The following is a 12,895-nucleotide window of genomic DNA, read 5'->3' on the forward strand; positions in this document are numbered from 1 at the left end:
ACAGAGTTGGAAATGTCTCTTTATTTGTACATACATTTTATGTCACCCCCAACTCTCACACAGAGCCAGCTAAAAATACATATTACAGCGAGGAACTGAGAGAGCTCCAGTATTTATCCCACTATAACTGTGTCATCATCAGGGAATTCATAGTAGGGAACCTCCAGGTTTAGAGGAGCAGGTCCCTTTCTTATTCTTCCTGAAGCATCATAGTGGGAGCCATGGCAAGGACAGTAGTAGCCTCCATAGTCTCCGGCGTTGGCAATGGGCACACAACCCAGATGGGTGCACACACCAATGACGATGACCCAGTTGGGGTTAATCACTCTATCCTTGTCATGCTCTGGGTCACGCAGCTCCCCCATATTCACAGACATCTCTGTGGCAATTTCCTTCTCGGTGCGGTGACGGACAAACAGGGGCTTTCCTCTCCACTTGAAGGTCATGTTTTTGCCTTCAGGGATGTCAGTGAGCTTGATCTCAATCTTGGATAAGGCCAGGACGTCTGCTGATGCACTCATTGAGGAGACAAACTGGGTGACCACTGTCTTGGCTGCATAGACACCGACCACAGTGCTTGCTCCTGTGACAAGGTAAGAAAACGCCCTTCTTGCCTCGCTGCTCTCCTGGGAGGACTTGTTGGGGTCGATGACCTCAGGGCGACGATAGTCTGTAAAGTCAGGAATCTTGATATCTGTGTGGGCAAGGCGGATTCCTGCAGGAGCTGGAAATGAGACACATGATGCAGTTTTTAAAGACAAAAGCAGCAGATCGGCAAATGGAAGGCAAACTATAAATACCTTACAAAAACATTTAAAAAGTATTGCTTGTCTTTCATTTATAACATTCAATTACCACACTTCTCCTTCAAAATGTTCATTAATAGTAGATCTAATAGTGATCAAATATGTACACTAAATGATTTCTGGTGCCTTCATATAACCTTGGAAATTGGATAACTTTACTGTTAGCATTGTCAAGAAATTTTAGAAATTCTAATTTTGGATTAACTCAATACTGATTTATATGCTGTATGCTCAGTCATCACCATCAAAAATGTTAAAAAAAAAAAAAAAAACATTTTTAAAAACATCATCAAACAAGTCTAAATCATGACTTTAATGTTTTTCCCACTTACCATAAAGCACATCATATCATGTCTAGATAGAAATCAGGATACTGTCAGTATAGCAGCTACTTATTATCATTATCGATTAACCTAACGAGTAGTATGATTAACAGATTAACCGTTTGGTCTATGTACTGTGTGAAAATCCCGACTCCCCAAAGCAAAAGTTTACATCTTCAAATTGCTTGTTTTGTCCGATCAACAGTCCAAAACCTGAAGATATTCATGTTGCCATCATTAAAAACCTAGAAACCCCGCAAATATTCACATTTGATAAAACTAAACCATTTTGCTTAAAAATGGCCTACACTATTGCTCGATTATCAAAATTGTTTGCGAACAATTTTCTGTCAATCACCTAACCCACAAATTGTTTAACTGGACATAAACAACCCTGAACTGGATTATCATAGGGACTGTCTTTATTTGGGTATATATCCTGCACTATAACCAGCAATACGCCGTATTCTTGCACCTAAGTAGACATTTCACCGGTATTGGCATGCCAATGCAAACCTGTTTTAACCACGGTATCATACTGCGGTCAAGTGAGCAGTCATACGCATCTCCGTGGTCAAACCAGCCGCCCCTAAATTTGGAGTGCACACATAGTCTAACCTTTATGGTAAATGCATTGAAACGATCCAGAGTCAGTTGGCTGGCAGGTTAGCGACATTATTCTGGGGGTTTTTTTCACACTTTCCGAAGACATGTGTTGCCGTATGAAAGTCTTACCTGAAGAGAGGCTATTTAAATCTGAATTGTACGCGACACGAGCACATCACATATCATACAATTTATCAAACTGCGTCGGACACACACACGTGACTACGTCCGGTTTTCAAAATAATGTGTTAAAGTATATACCAAATATACTTTATGTGAAAATAAGATTACATACAGACTGAAAATCAAGCATTATTCAGTACAGTATATTTACCTGATTATACTTACATACTTTTATTTAAGTAACATTTTGACTTTTTTCATCAGTTTCTTGAACTACTTATGGACTTGCTTAATTGCTCATCAGCATTGGAATTAGGGGCGGTGGAAGGTGCTTTGGGTTAACTGTAATGGACCCCATCAGTAAAAATGCTTGATTTTTAGTATGTATGTACTCATAGTTGTCCTGAACTCAAATCTATCAGTCACTGCCTGTAACTATGGAGCAATGTGTTTTTACAGCACCTGAAATATCAGAACGGAAGCCATTTCAAGGTACAAATGTGGTACTTTTACTTTGGAAAATCTCAAAATGAATACAGTAAAAATGCTTGATTTTCAGTGTGTATGTAGTCAAGAGTTATCCTGAACACAAATGTATGAGTCGTTGTCAGGAAAAAAATAAAAGAATAAAGTAATTTCCCATTTTAGTATGATTTTTTCAATGTATAAAAGGGACACTGGAAATATGTTATATGCTTCCCGTGAATATAATCCAATTAATATTATTTTCGCATACAGTATATATTTGGTATAAACTTTGTGTTAACACATTATTTTGAAAACCGGACGTAGTCACGTGTGTGTGTCCGACGCAGTTTGATAAATTGTATGATATGTGATGTGCTCGTGTCGCGTACAATTCAGATTTAAATAGCCTCTCTTCAGGTAAGACTTTCATACGGCAACACATGTCTTCGGAACGTGTGAAAAAAACCCAGAATAATGTCGCTAACCCTGTTAAAAACCTCACTCTGGATCGTTTCAATGCATTTACCATAAAGGTTAGATTAAGTGTGCACTCCAAATTTAGGGGCAGTTGGTTTGACCACGGAGATGCGAATGACGGCTCACTTGACCGCAGTAGCTGTTAGCAGTGAAGTTAGTTTGCAGACAAGGACGGTAAAAATAAAGATACATCAAATTTACACGTTGTAAAACATGGAAATGTTAACTAATAAGTAAGATATCAGTATGTTAAGTTTTATCGTTACACCAAGCAGCTCAATTCCACTACCATCTCTGGCCAACGTTACTAGCTAAACGTCCGTCTTCATCCTTACCAGCAGCATGCACCAACTCCTTAGATCCAGGGAACACCACACGTTTAACTGTGTGTTTTGTTGCCTGCAAGTACGGGGAAAGAGCCCCGGGACGAGCGGCTATGGACATCATTTTTGCCCAAAAGAAGAGACTTCCACCCCGCAGCTGGGGGACACGACCTTGCGTTTACAAAACTTGAGTGCAACTCTCTAGTCTGCTTGACCAGAAACCCGCTCCGCCTTCACAACGTTCCGCATTACGTGAGGTCTAACCGAAGTGTCCCTTTCGTTTTTGCAAACATATCGCTTTATTATATAACTTTACGGTTATTCATTAATACCTAAATTACACTTTATATATTCAATGTTGACATCTGGCGATAGTTTGATCCAAAATTGTATAAACCATACATAAATTAAAATAACGGCTAATTTGGTACAGGCATATCTCTAAGTCGGCTGTATCCAGGGGTCCTCGTGATATAAACAAGGGTCCTCTCACAAAATATGGAGACGAGCTACACAATGGTAACCTGGGAGAAAAAAAAAAGAAAAGAAACATGAAAATACCAAAAAGAAAACTATTTTTTCTAATTATTTTTGCGTATGTGGCATTTTCACTCTATGCTGCATACAATGTCTTCTTCAGCACCAAAGTAATCTCCCGCGTTCACAGGGTGGTGAAGAAAGAGACAGGGGTACCCTCGGGTAATCACTTAACGTTAACAACCGTTATCTAGCCCCAATTGCAGATAAGCTGCCAGTTAGAAACTCATTTGTTTTTTATGGTAAATAAACGAAATGCATGCCCATAAGCTGAATGGAAATTGTGTGTTTTGTAGGTGGTGTCAGAGATGGCGCTGCTGTTGCTCCATTTATCGCAGATGATTGGAATCCGTGGGAGGATGAACAGGTGGAGTACAACTCTGCTCTGAACAAAAAGAGAGAGGCCTTCAAACAGTACCTGGGTCGAATTGACAAGAACAAACCCAAAAGATACAGGGTCCAAATCTGGGGGAAAGCTGCCATAGGTAAGTCATGGTACTATGAGATGTCTGTCACAGCCTGCAGAGTTGTGGTGTGATTTGGGCGTGAAACGACAATACTGTGACTTGACAGTGGCAGTCGTCATCTGCATGTGTGCATTCACAAGTACAGAACCTTTTTAAATTTAGTTTTCTCATAACTGGTTCATATATTGAATTAGATAAAATCTGAAAAATGTGTTTTTCAAGTCTTGTGATTAATGATTTAATTTGGCTTCTGGTTGTTTCAACTTTAAACAATATACCTTTTTTTTTATTTTTCTAAGCTCTTCGAGTTCAAGTTATTGTCATTTATTCATATACAATTATACAGTTGTCAACAGAATGTTATTCTTCACTGACGCTGAGGTGCAAGAAATGCAGGAACTGGGCAATACAACATAAGAAACGGACAGAACAGTCCAAGTGTATGTATGTATGTATAAAAATTACAAATACAAGTGCACATAAGGTAAAAGCTTTATAAATAACTACGAACTTAGAACAGTGTGATGAAAAACTGAAGTAAGTCTAACAGCCTGAGGGAAAAAAAGCTCTGGCAATCTGGATGTTGTTATTACATTACAGTTTGCAGTGTAATTGTAGAGGGCAAGAAGATGCTTTGGTGATTGCATTTTGCATGTGCTTTAAACAATAAAATTGATCAATGTTAATAAGAAAAAGTCCAGAATAAAAAAGATTTTTCTAAAAGTAAAGTACATGTATAGTATATTAATCATATTGGTATAGCTCATAGTGTAAATAAAATTAACCAAATTAAAAGAGCAAATATCAGAAGAACAAACATTATTGTGTTATATACCTTTTTTGTGCATGTAATAGGTTTGCAAAGTGAAAAAGCCCAAAGTCCACCCTAAAGGGAGTTCCCACAGAAAACACTGCTCCTGAACTGCCTGAAAACAGCTCAGTTGTAGTCCAGGCTTTACTTCCGTAACGTATCTACATCACTATGTAACATGCGTCATAATGCATGAATTGAGCAGTTTCCACAAGTACACCTATATATGAAATTAAAATAACGTTAGATACCTTCCAGGCAGTCAATTGACATAAAAGTTGTTACTGTGATGTAGAGACAGTGCACAGTTAAAACATTAATTATGAAAGATAGGTTAGTAGCAAATTAATAACTTACCACTCTGAAACGTCTTGCTCCAGTCTCAGTTGTGTAGCTGGTTCGGGTTGTTGGAACATTTACGGCTGAATTGAAGCCATAGTTACCAGCTGAAGGGGCTTTGTTTTGGATCACACTACCTTGCTCATCAGGAGGTACTGCGCATGTGCAACTCCCAACAAAGATCGAATAGAAGTGAGATGCCTCACTCGGTAGCTAAAATGGAGCGTTCAAGGCACAGGGTGAAAAGAGGTGCTGCAGCAATGTGCAGTATGAGAAAAAATATGGTGTGTTTTGAAAATTAAACCATGTAAACCTATTCTGGTACAACCACAAAATAAAATTATGAACCTGAAAATGAGCATAATATGACCACTTTAAGTCAAAGTGAGGCCCAACGGTGTTCAGTAACTGCATATACTCCTGATAATACTATGAGTGTCCACATATAGATGTCTCTATAGATGTAGATACAAACTACATAAAGCTGATTTAAGCTCTGCTGCGGAAGCCTGGCAATGGTACAACATATTGACACTGCACTGACATTTTAACTCCGGTAGCAAATTGCATTGAACCCTTCTCTTCTCCTCAGGGCTTTACCTTTGGGAACATATTTTAGAGGGACCCCTCAACCCTACTGACAAGGTAGCACAATGGAGAGAAGGAGAGCTGCAGACAGGAAAGATTGATTTCAGGTAACAAAGTCGGGTACTTAAAAATTGCCAAACCTAAGCATCTAGCCTGCTTTTGGGACAAACTGATTTGTTCCTACTCCCTCCCCTCTTGCCTCTTTATCTTTAGTTTCTACACAGGTCCTGCTGTGGTCCAGGGTCATGTCCCTCTGGAAATGAACAGCCTGGTTCTGGTTCTGAACGGCCGCGAGCAGCAGAAGGTCTCTTACTCCACACGGTGGCTGGAGCATGTCCAAGCTCTGGTACAGTCCCACACAGTGTCACATGTGGCCGTGGTCCTGCTGGGCAATGAGCACTGCAACAACGACTGGATCGGCCCGTACTTAAAGAGAAATGGTGGTTTTGTAGAGCTGCTGTTTCTAGTGTACGACAGCCGCTGGGTCAACGACAAGGATGTCTTCCAGTGGCCTCTTGGTGTCGCCACGTATGTCATTTCTTGTGTACATCAGTAGTGCTCAATATCAGTACAGTAAACTGTGCAGGTTGTCTTTTTAAATGAATAACATTGTCTAAAATGTTGCTTTGTGTTGCTTGTCTCTGCAGATACAGGCAGTTTCCTATGATCAGGCCGAATGCCCAACTGATCACCTCCAACAGACCATACCTCTGCAATTTCCTAGGAACTGTTTACAAAAATTCTTCCAGAGAAACTCTCATGCAGGTGCTGAAACAATCTGGCCTGGATAAGGAATGCATCACCACTGCCAGAGAGAAGTAAGTTATTATTCAGTTGTAGAGTCATTGTTTAGGACTGATATGGAGGAGTAAAGCTTTATATATTTTATATGACTGTATTACTTACATATTGCCTTGTTTTATAACATAAAATGAGGATTTAAAAACTGATATTGAGAATATTAATATCAAGAACTTCTTACTGAGACATCCCTAGTGTACATTTTTTAACATCAAAATACTTTAGATTATTTATGATAAAACAATTTTTGTTAACAGTCATTGGGGTTCTCGTGCTTCCAAAATCCACAGTCGTTGTTCTGTGCAAAAATGTATTCTAAAGTTCAGCTCTTTCTAGTGTGAAATTCTTTTGTGTTTTCATAGGATGTGTTTCTTCACTGAGCTGCAGTGGAGGGATAGTAACACAAAGAGGAATTTTGTACTAAAAAGACGGTAGCTTTGGAAGATACCCACTTGATTTGCTAAGTCAGACTGCTGAAGCCTCAAGTTAGCTTCAGCTGAACGTGAAGACAGACTTGAAAAAAATGTGAACCTGTCCTTTAAAAACATTAGGAAAATAATGAACAGTAGCAAATGCTAATCAGTAATCATTCATTATAATAACATATACTCTATATTTTATTAACAAATAAGTAAGCAGTTTGCAAACTTTACCCACACATTTTAGGGCTGCTGCTCACATAGAGGGCTGTGGTTCATTTTTTATTTTGACTAGATTTCACTCCTGTTTGTGGTACATAATGCAGTTTGAGAATGTCTCCTGTTGAGATATCTATATCATGATGTATATACAGTTGGCAGTCCTGCAATCGCAGTTGAAGTTTTTCTTGAATAATGATATTGTCAGGGAACTCTGATGTTCAGTAGCTACATTCTTGCTTGTTTGGCCCTGTTAAATGTAGAGTTTCTGTTGTTTTTTTGGACTTGGATTAAATTATAAATGGAGCTGAGGTGTGATGTCTACAATGAATTGCATATTTATTACAGTAGCTTAAACTGTTGGCTTAAGTATCCTTTCCTTCCTCCTTTCCGCAGGTGGCTCCCTCAGGAGACAGCAGACAGTCTAAGACGCTATCAGACAGCTTTGGCCCAGAGCGAGCTCACTCTCTGCCCAGTCGGGATCAACACAGAGTGCTACCGCATCTACGAGGCCTGCTCTTATGGCTCAGTTCCCGTGGTGGAAGATGTACTGACACCTGGGACCTGTGCGGCCGGGCCCAGCTCCCCACTACGTCTGCTCAAAGCTGCAGGAGCACCCTTCATCTTCATCAGTGACTGGAAAGAACTGCCAGCCATCTTGGAGAGGGAGAGAGGGATGAGCCAGGAGCAGAGGGTGGACAGGAGGAGGAGGCTGTTGGAGTGGTACGCGAGCTTCCGTCAGCAGATGAAGGAGAGGTTCACTGAGGTCATCGAGCAGACTTTCTTCAAAAGCGGCTGACTGTGGTGCTCAATTAAAAAACCTTTGAAAGATACACAGCAGTAGACGTTCAATATTGATTTAACTTATTTTGTGGTTTGTGGAGAAATGTGACATACTACTGGTGAAGTGTACCTGATTACGTTCAGTGTAATGTTCTTGTGTGGGTTAAACCATTTATGTTAAGTTGTAAAGCTGCCATTACTAGTCAGTAAAGGGTCCATGACATTACTGTATATTTATCATCAATGTTTACAATGGTGGAATGTCTAAATGATAAATTGCCTTTGCATTTTAAAGTCCTAATGTTATTTCAGCTGTTTTATATCTTTGTTTGTATGCACTACATATTGTGATTTTTAGGAATCACTCAACATTAGGTGTAGAATGAGACAATAATGTGTTTTCAGGGCATGGAGCTATTTTATATTGTGAGTAGCTTGAAAATGGATGTTGTTCCTGTGGCATGTGTCGCTTTTCTGATGAAAACATAACAAAAACATTTCTTCTTTGTTCTATTTATTTCAGTGCAGTGCTGCATGGATTTTTTTACAACAGTGCAATCAAATAAATTGGAGTGTTGTCCTGAATAGAAACCTGTGGATGTGTTTGTCCTGCCCTTTTACTTTCCCCGCAGGTGGCGCTGTGGACCAGTTCATTTTCAGTGAATACAGTGATCTCAGTTGAAATGTAAGGCAAAAGCTTTTTGAAGTTGGGCAAAAATGAAGGGGGAAAACTTACACTTTAGAAATTAAAAAAGATCAGGTAATATAATGGAGCAAAAGCATTGTGGTATCTTCAAAGTTTGTTTTGGGGATTTTAAACTTAACCAAACTAAACAAAGAAATATATTTACTGTCTTTCTGGAATATTCAATCAGTAACTTCTTAACAGTAAAATATATGTATGATATACTACCTTTAGGTATACACCTATATTAACTGTAGCTAAGAAACATATGTCCCCTGAGTGTATTTTAAATGGACTTTCCTTGGGCCCTCTGCAGGTGTGGGCGATATATACATACACCTTTTATTCCACCTTGTACAGCACTGGATGTCTGTATATTTGAAAAAGATATCCTATCTATAGGATCTTTATTTTGATTAAATGAGGGTAAAAGTAAAAGTCATTGCAAATCCTTAATGTCTTACTGTTATGTGAATTTTGATGTCACATTTAAGCCTGTGTATTTCAGAATCAGAATCAGAAATACTTTACTGATCCCCGAGGGGAAACGCTTTCGTTACAGCTGCTCACTATCACGTCAATGCACACAGGAACAGAAGTACTAAGCAAATCAAAATATAATACACTATAATACAGCTAAGATAAATTAAGTACAAAGTGGATATAAAGTATAAAAGCTAAAAATAAGTGTAAATTACAAAAGTGGATTTACAGGTTGATAAGTATGTATGGTATAATACAATGTAATAATATAAGTAATAAGTAATAGTGCAATAATGAGTACTGTCAAGTTAAGTGTAGCAGATTAACAAGATTATAGGACGGTGGATATTGCACAGCAGTAATATAAGTAGGAATAAATATCAATAAATTTGAATATTAAACTGAAAACAGAGTATATTGCACAGGAGTATTAGACACTTTACTTATAATGGTTTTCATAAAAAGTATTACTAAGGAAAACTATTATGTATAAACTGCAGAAGCTTTTTAGTCACACTGGATGTTATATTCTGTTCCTATAGCTGACTAATATGGACAAAGAAAACAAGCCTTCAGATTTGGGAGCAGGAGTGTCAGTCCACTGGTGTCCACTGTATGTGGGTGTGCAGATCCCTCCCTCGCTCTCCTTCCTGTCCTCTCCCTGCCGGGCTCCAGCTGCTGTGTGCTGCAGTCGACCTGCCCTGTCTGCCTCTGAGCCTGCTGGGAGTTGGAGGGAGAAACCGTCGAGGGAGAGCGAGCAGGCGGGATTGGAAGTCTGTGTGTGCGGGTCCCAAACTGGTAACCACTACCAAAAAGCACACACACGCACGATTCAGGACTTTAAAGCCACCCGGACGGGTTGTTGGCCCTACTTTACAGAGAGCTGTGAAAAGCCGCCACGGAGACCCTGAAACTTGCGTGGTTGTTTTTTTTTTCTTCTTCTTCTTCTGTGGTAGCAGCAGTGCTGTTGCGCCGCGCGGACTGCTCTGATACTTGAGCGGATTCATTGGTTGGAGCAGGGTTGCGCATTGGACCTTGCTGTATATTCACCGCGTATCCAGAGGGAAGAGGCACAATGAAGAACTAAACGTTTTCTTCTTGCTCCAAGTCGAGCTTGTTGCAGAGTTAAATCCTTTTCAAATTGTCATTTTGTCTCGCGCTTCTTCTCTCTGTCGCGTTAATTTTTCTTGTCCTGTGTGGGATGCGTCGGCTGCTGTAGGATCCCGCTTGTTGACAAACAGTTTTTACAAGAAGTTTACAACAAGCTTCGGGCACGAGAAGAGAGAAAAATGTCCACGCCGAGGTTCAAAAAGGATAAAGAAATCATCGTAGAGTACGAGAGTCAAGTCAAAGGTAAGAGAGAGTGAATGTTTCGATTGGAAATGTGCTTGTTGGAGCCGCTGGGAGACAAACTGGGACCAGGCTAACGTTAGTACGTCAGTTACCTGCATATGAGTCATAGCCAGTGATGTGGTGTGTTAAATAAAAAAAAAAGTTGGTAAAATATGACCTCCTATTGGTGTTTACTGCAAGGCAAACAAGCATGTTTAACCAGAACATCCAATCTTCATATTACTTGGATTTCTGTTAAGTTACTTGCCTGGTAGAATTTAATGGTATTTATGTCAGCATTACAAGAGCGTGAACTTCATTAGCAAATTAAAAAGCTTGGTAATTGAGTTCAGGAGGGGCTTTTAAGTCTGTTGTTCAGTAGTTTTGTATGTGAAGGCCAATGAAAGTGCTCAACAGATTCAGCATTGCCACCAAAGAAGAGATCACTATCCCTCAAAGGAATGGCCTATCAAGTAATCTGTTATGTCCAATCAGGTTGCAACCTTTATCTGCTAAAACACAGTTTACTACTTCTTGGTCTGGTGCATTTTATTATGTTGAGGTGTTTAACAATCTGTTCCTATCAAGGCTAGTCACTGAGCTTTTCTCAGCTGGTGTGTGAGACTTTGTACTTATGGCATTACAGCATGATAATGCAACTAAAGACAAGAAGAGCACACGTTCAGACAGCACACCTGTATGAAGATCCAATGTGCTGCTCAGGGGCAGAAGAGCTGGTTGCTTGTGCTCGATTCCTTTTTTGCTATTCTGTTCCCTCTGTGTTTCCTGCATAATGTTACAAGCCCACACGCTCACTCCAAAGCATAACATGGCTTTTTGCCCTGATTTAGGTAGGTGATTTAGAGGTGTGCAAGACCGTAATGATGGCACCCTAACTTATCTTGTCTCCACTGTCTCCTTCAAGCCCCCCCATGCATGCAGAGCAGAGGTAGTTTATTCCCAGGCAGAACGGCACAGGAAAGAGGCGGTTGCTGCTCCAGGGTAACCATGGGGATTTGGTCCCCAGCCAACCAGCTCTGTTCTTCAGCGTGTTAGCATGCTGAAATACCACCTATTCACGTTCCCGTATACAACCTTAAATCCAGAGAAAGGGGGGAAGTTAGCAGGGGTCTGGGGGTTTAGAGGGGGGTAGAGTAGAGCAAGGACCAGTGCTGCTTGAGGAATTACAGGATTGCATGAGGTTGAGCACAAACCGTCATTTGCAAGGAATGTTTAGCACCCTTTCTTCTCCGTGCGAGGATGACTAAGGGCTTTCAACCTATAATAGAGGATGATGCACAGTCATAGGGGATGCTGAACAAGAGATGACGAAGCCTCCCATTTGTCAAGCAGAACCCAGCGGGGTAATAACAACAACCTGATGCTGCTGAGAATAGCTGTTGCTTGATAGGATCAGTAGAGCCCCAGTTAATCAATGTTATGGTTTATTGTTTTGTTGAAGATGCAGAATTAAATTCTGAGGGTAATGCACTGAGGCTTGTCATGCATTGTAGATATTCGAGTGAGTATATATATATATATATATATATATATATATTTAATCCTTACAGGAACATCCCAGGTAGCGCCTAGCTATTTGCATAAATTACTGTATTTGTTCTTTTTGCATTGCAAATAGCCTGCGGGTGTTCAGTTTGAGAGTTGCTTTATTTATTATCATTAAAAAATTTTTTTGGGACAAATACATTTTTGAGGATGTATGAGGATCATCTTTTGTTACATTTAGCGTGGACAAACTCCACTCACTGTAATTAACCACGGAGAGACATTATGTTAGCCTACATATTTTCACAACATACTGTATCATCTCTACAAAACTTATAAGTTTATGCTTGTTGTCATGCATAACAATGAGAGTCTTTAGTAGGTGACTCCTGCAATTGCAGACCTTGTTTGTTTTGGAATAATAGCTGCCAGGCTCGTTAGGATATGAGTAGGCTAGTTAGTAGTGGAAGAAAATGCTTTCAGTCTACATTAAGTATTCTGTTTTAGAGCAGCTCCTGATTTTTCAGCTGTTAAGCGTTTTATGAGTTAAGAGTTTGCAGTGATAATGAGTGGGATCACATCTGCAGTGTAGCTGTGATGGCCAGAGGCAGATTCTGGTGAACAGACATTGATTACTCAAGAAGTAGAACAACAAGCAGCTCTGAAAACACCCGGAGCTGTTGTTTGATCTTTTGGCCTGTATCCTCTGTGTCTCACAGTTTAAAAATTTGTTTTAATTCTCACAATATTTCGACAAATATCTGGCAGCCAGTTTTGCCTCATGTTGCAAAACCACATT

At 39.8% G+C, this 12,895-nt stretch overlaps 3 protein-coding genes across 8 annotated transcripts in view; 2 read left to right on the top strand and 1 right to left on the bottom strand.

The window, feature by feature from the left end:
* Position 1: 1 nt before the first annotated feature.
* LOC122875457 (cytochrome b-c1 complex subunit Rieske, mitochondrial-like) lies at positions 2-3,352 on the bottom strand. Its single transcript, XM_044194602.1, has 2 exons — positions 3,139-3,352; positions 2-724 (listed from the first exon to the last, which is right to left on the bottom strand). The coding sequence occupies exons 1-2, from the start codon at positions 3,248-3,250 to the stop codon at positions 114-116; spliced, it is 723 nt and encodes a 240-aa protein (XP_044050537.1). The 5' UTR covers positions 3,251-3,352; the 3' UTR covers positions 2-113.
* Positions 1,999-8,681, top strand: rxylt1 (ribitol xylosyltransferase 1). Of its 2 annotated transcripts, none has more exons than XM_044194601.1 (6): positions 1,999-2,743; positions 3,960-4,148; positions 5,873-5,975; positions 6,082-6,396; positions 6,516-6,686; positions 7,704-8,681. In XM_044194601.1, exons 4-6 carry the CDS (start codon positions 6,128-6,130, stop codon positions 8,104-8,106), a joined length of 843 nt encoding a protein of 280 aa, XP_044050536.1. In that variant the 5' UTR covers positions 1,999-2,743; positions 3,960-4,148; positions 5,873-5,975; positions 6,082-6,127; the 3' UTR covers positions 8,107-8,681. The 2 variants fall into 2 exon arrangements, with proteins under 2 accessions (XP_044050536.1, XP_044050535.1); XM_044194600.1 differs by lacking the exon at positions 1,999-2,743 and adding an exon at positions 3,596-3,825.
* Positions 8,682-9,612: 931 nt separating this feature from the next.
* The window catches only part of srgap1a (SLIT-ROBO Rho GTPase activating protein 1a), an 88,166-nt gene continuing 84,883 nt past the window's right edge, over positions 9,613-12,895 (top strand). For 2 of the 5 annotated variants that reach the window (XM_044194596.1, XM_044194597.1), the window contains exon 1: positions 9,618-10,611. In XM_044194596.1, coding sequence (XP_044050531.1) covers positions 10,548-10,611 — 64 coding nt within the window. In that variant the 5' untranslated portion in view covers positions 9,618-10,547. Of the gene's footprint in view, positions 10,612-12,895 lie in introns of all 5 variants that reach the window. The other 3 variants (XM_044194598.1, XM_044194594.1, XM_044194595.1) reach the window with 3 other exon arrangements.

The sequence above is a fragment of the Siniperca chuatsi genome, linkage group LG4, assembly GCF_020085105.1.
Source record: "Siniperca chuatsi isolate FFG_IHB_CAS linkage group LG4, ASM2008510v1, whole genome shotgun sequence".
Taxonomy (NCBI): Eukaryota; Metazoa; Chordata; class Actinopteri; order Centrarchiformes; family Sinipercidae; genus Siniperca; species Siniperca chuatsi.

What these genes read in the sequence shown, in the direction of transcription:
- LOC122875457 (XM_044194602.1), bottom strand. Translation starts at nt 3,250, where the DNA reads ATGATGTCCATAGCCGCTCGTCCCGGGGCTCTTTCCCCGTACTTGCAG. An exon ending in GGAGTTGGTGCATGCTGCTG is followed by an intron (nt 725 to 3,138) that starts GTAAGGATGAAG and finishes TCTCATTTCCAG; the next exon opens with CTCCTGCAGGAATCCGCCTT.
- rxylt1 (XM_044194600.1), top strand. Translation starts at nt 3,678, where the DNA reads ATGAAAATACCAAAAAGAAAACTATTTTTTCTAATTATTTTTGCGTAT. An exon ending in ACAGGAAAGATTGATTTCAG is followed by an intron (nt 5,976 to 6,081) that starts GTAACAAAGTCG and finishes CTTTATCTTTAG; the next exon opens with TTTCTACACAGGTCCTGCTG. An exon ending in TGGCCTCTTGGTGTCGCCAC is followed by an intron (nt 6,397 to 6,515) that starts GTATGTCATTTC and finishes TTGTCTCTGCAG; the next exon opens with ATACAGGCAGTTTCCTATGA.